Source organism: Gekko japonicus, unplaced genomic scaffold, assembly GCF_001447785.1.
Source record: "Gekko japonicus isolate JY-2015 unplaced genomic scaffold, Gekko_japonicus_V1.1 scaffold266, whole genome shotgun sequence".
In the NCBI taxonomy this organism is placed as follows: domain Eukaryota; kingdom Metazoa; phylum Chordata; class Lepidosauria; order Squamata; family Gekkonidae; genus Gekko; species Gekko japonicus.
In genome coordinates, this window is record NW_015166428.1 from 271,273 (window position 1) to 273,226 (window position 1,954).

Here is a 1,954-nt window from a genome sequence, read left to right on the forward strand (position 1 = left end):
ACTCTGGGGGACAAGGGAGCCGAACCGGCGTCATCAGCGTTACCTCTGTGAGAAGAGCCATCCGCTTCTCCGTCATGTTCCTGGGCAGCCTCTATCAGAGTACTCGCTGCTAGGTCGGACCCGCTCAGACATACAGTCTCGGGTCGCTCCCTGCCCTGCACCGGGCTCCGTCGCTCAGTATTTGCCGACAAAATGGCCGCCGCCATATTTGGAGACTCCTGGAGCGTGTGGGAGCTTTTGGTGCGTTTGGCCGCGCTATGCGCATCTGCTCGTTGATCGTTTCCGTCCGGGCCTCTTTTTCGCCCTGCGCAACCTTTTCGGCTTTCTTCCCCATCAATTTCCCCAGAGGATAAAAAGCCATCAACGTCTCCCCTGCGTGCCATAGCCGCTTTTGGGAGAGGAGTCTCACAGAAAGAAACAAAGTAAAAGTTGAGGGGGGGGATTTTTTATTTTTTTTAAAAAGCACAGAAAGTGAACGAAGGTAGATTGTAAAAAATTATGAAGTAAAACAGGAAAGAAGAGAAGAGATAAGCAGTCTGAAATAGTGAAAGTAGAGGCGAAGCCAAATTTTCACTGCTCTCCCTACTGAGGCAGGAAGAAAACTGAGTTGAGGGCGACTCCCAACACAGGAAACAGGAAACAGTTTGAAGTTCCTGCCTCCCTAAGAGATGGTTGGGAATCACCCACAAGATGGCCTCCACCTCAGAGGGAGAACTTAAATGAACTTTGAAGTCCTGCTGATTTTAATGGAACGCACAGGGACTTTCTCTTGACTGCAACACTATCAATATTATAGTAAAGGTAAAGGTTCCCTTGCTCGAAAGCCAGTCGAATCCGACTCTAGGGTTGCAGTGCTCATCTCCGTTTCAAAGCCGAAGAGCCAGCGCTGTCCGAAGACGGTTCCGTGGTCATTTGGCCGGCATGACTAAACACCAAGGCGCACGGAACGCTGTTACCTTCCCACCGAAGTGGTACCTATTTATCTACTTGCAATTTCTTGCTTTCGAACCGCTAGGTTGGCAGGAATCAATATTATACTGGTGCTAAAATTTCCAGCATACAGAAAACCAACGTGTTTATAACATGAAGTTTAAGAAGAAATAGGAAATATACTCCCCTGTAAAAATTCTCAGAAGAAACACACTGGGAACATAAACATGTCATAACCTTTTTTTCAGCAAGACCAGATTTCACATCTTGGAGAATTAATGGCAGTTAGTAACCTCTGTGGGACCGTTGCAGTTAGTGGGTTTTCCTTTAAGTACAGTTAATGTCAGCTTTGCTTACTTAACCTCTGCTCTGCTTTGATGCATAGTTTTACAAGTATATATTACTAAAGTAAATCCTATTTTTTCCTTTCACGAGTCTCATAGCTACGGAGCTACTTCATCTTTTTTGCTGTACCATTTGAGTTTCTGTCCTTTTTCAACCTTGCCTTTGGGAAATCAAACCCTTTCTGCACCTTTTGAGTGCTCTAGAGTACAATGTAACACAACGGGTGCGTTCAGACGGGGCGTTTCTGCCGGCATAAACTGCACCGGTTGGAACCGGTGCAGTTTATGCCGGCAGAAACGCGATCACACTTACCCTCCATTTTGCGGGTTTGATTCCCCGATCTTCCTCACATGCTGCGGGCGTCGGCGTTTTTTTTTTTTAAAGGACAGTTTGAGCATGCGCATAGGCAGCCATTCAGAGACGGCGATTTTTGCGCATGCTCAACCCCCCCCCCCATTACATTTAAACTTTAAAGGTAAGGACTTACCTTTAAAGTTTAAAGCCCAACCTGGCCTCCCTGTAGTCCCGGACTCCTCCGGGTACTTAAAGTAAGGGTTTTTTTAAATTTTAACAAACGCTCAGGGCGAAGCTTCGCCTGAGCGCATATCGCTTGGTTTAAAAAAAAAAGGGCGGGGGAAAGCCGGAAGCCTCAGGCTTCCGACGGAAGTAGCTGGGGAAC

At 47.0% G+C, this 1,954-nt stretch overlaps 1 protein-coding gene across 1 annotated transcript in view; it reads right to left on the reverse strand.

The window, feature by feature from the left end:
* Positions 1 to 383, reverse strand: part of ATP8B4 (ATPase, class I, type 8B, member 4) — a 95,730-nt gene extending 95,347 nt beyond the window's left edge. The window contains 1 exon segment of the mRNA XM_015411779.1: positions 44 to 383. Within this exon segment, the coding sequence (XP_015267265.1) occupies positions 44 to 383 (340 nt within the window).
* Positions 384 to 1,954: the final 1,571 nt, after the last annotated feature.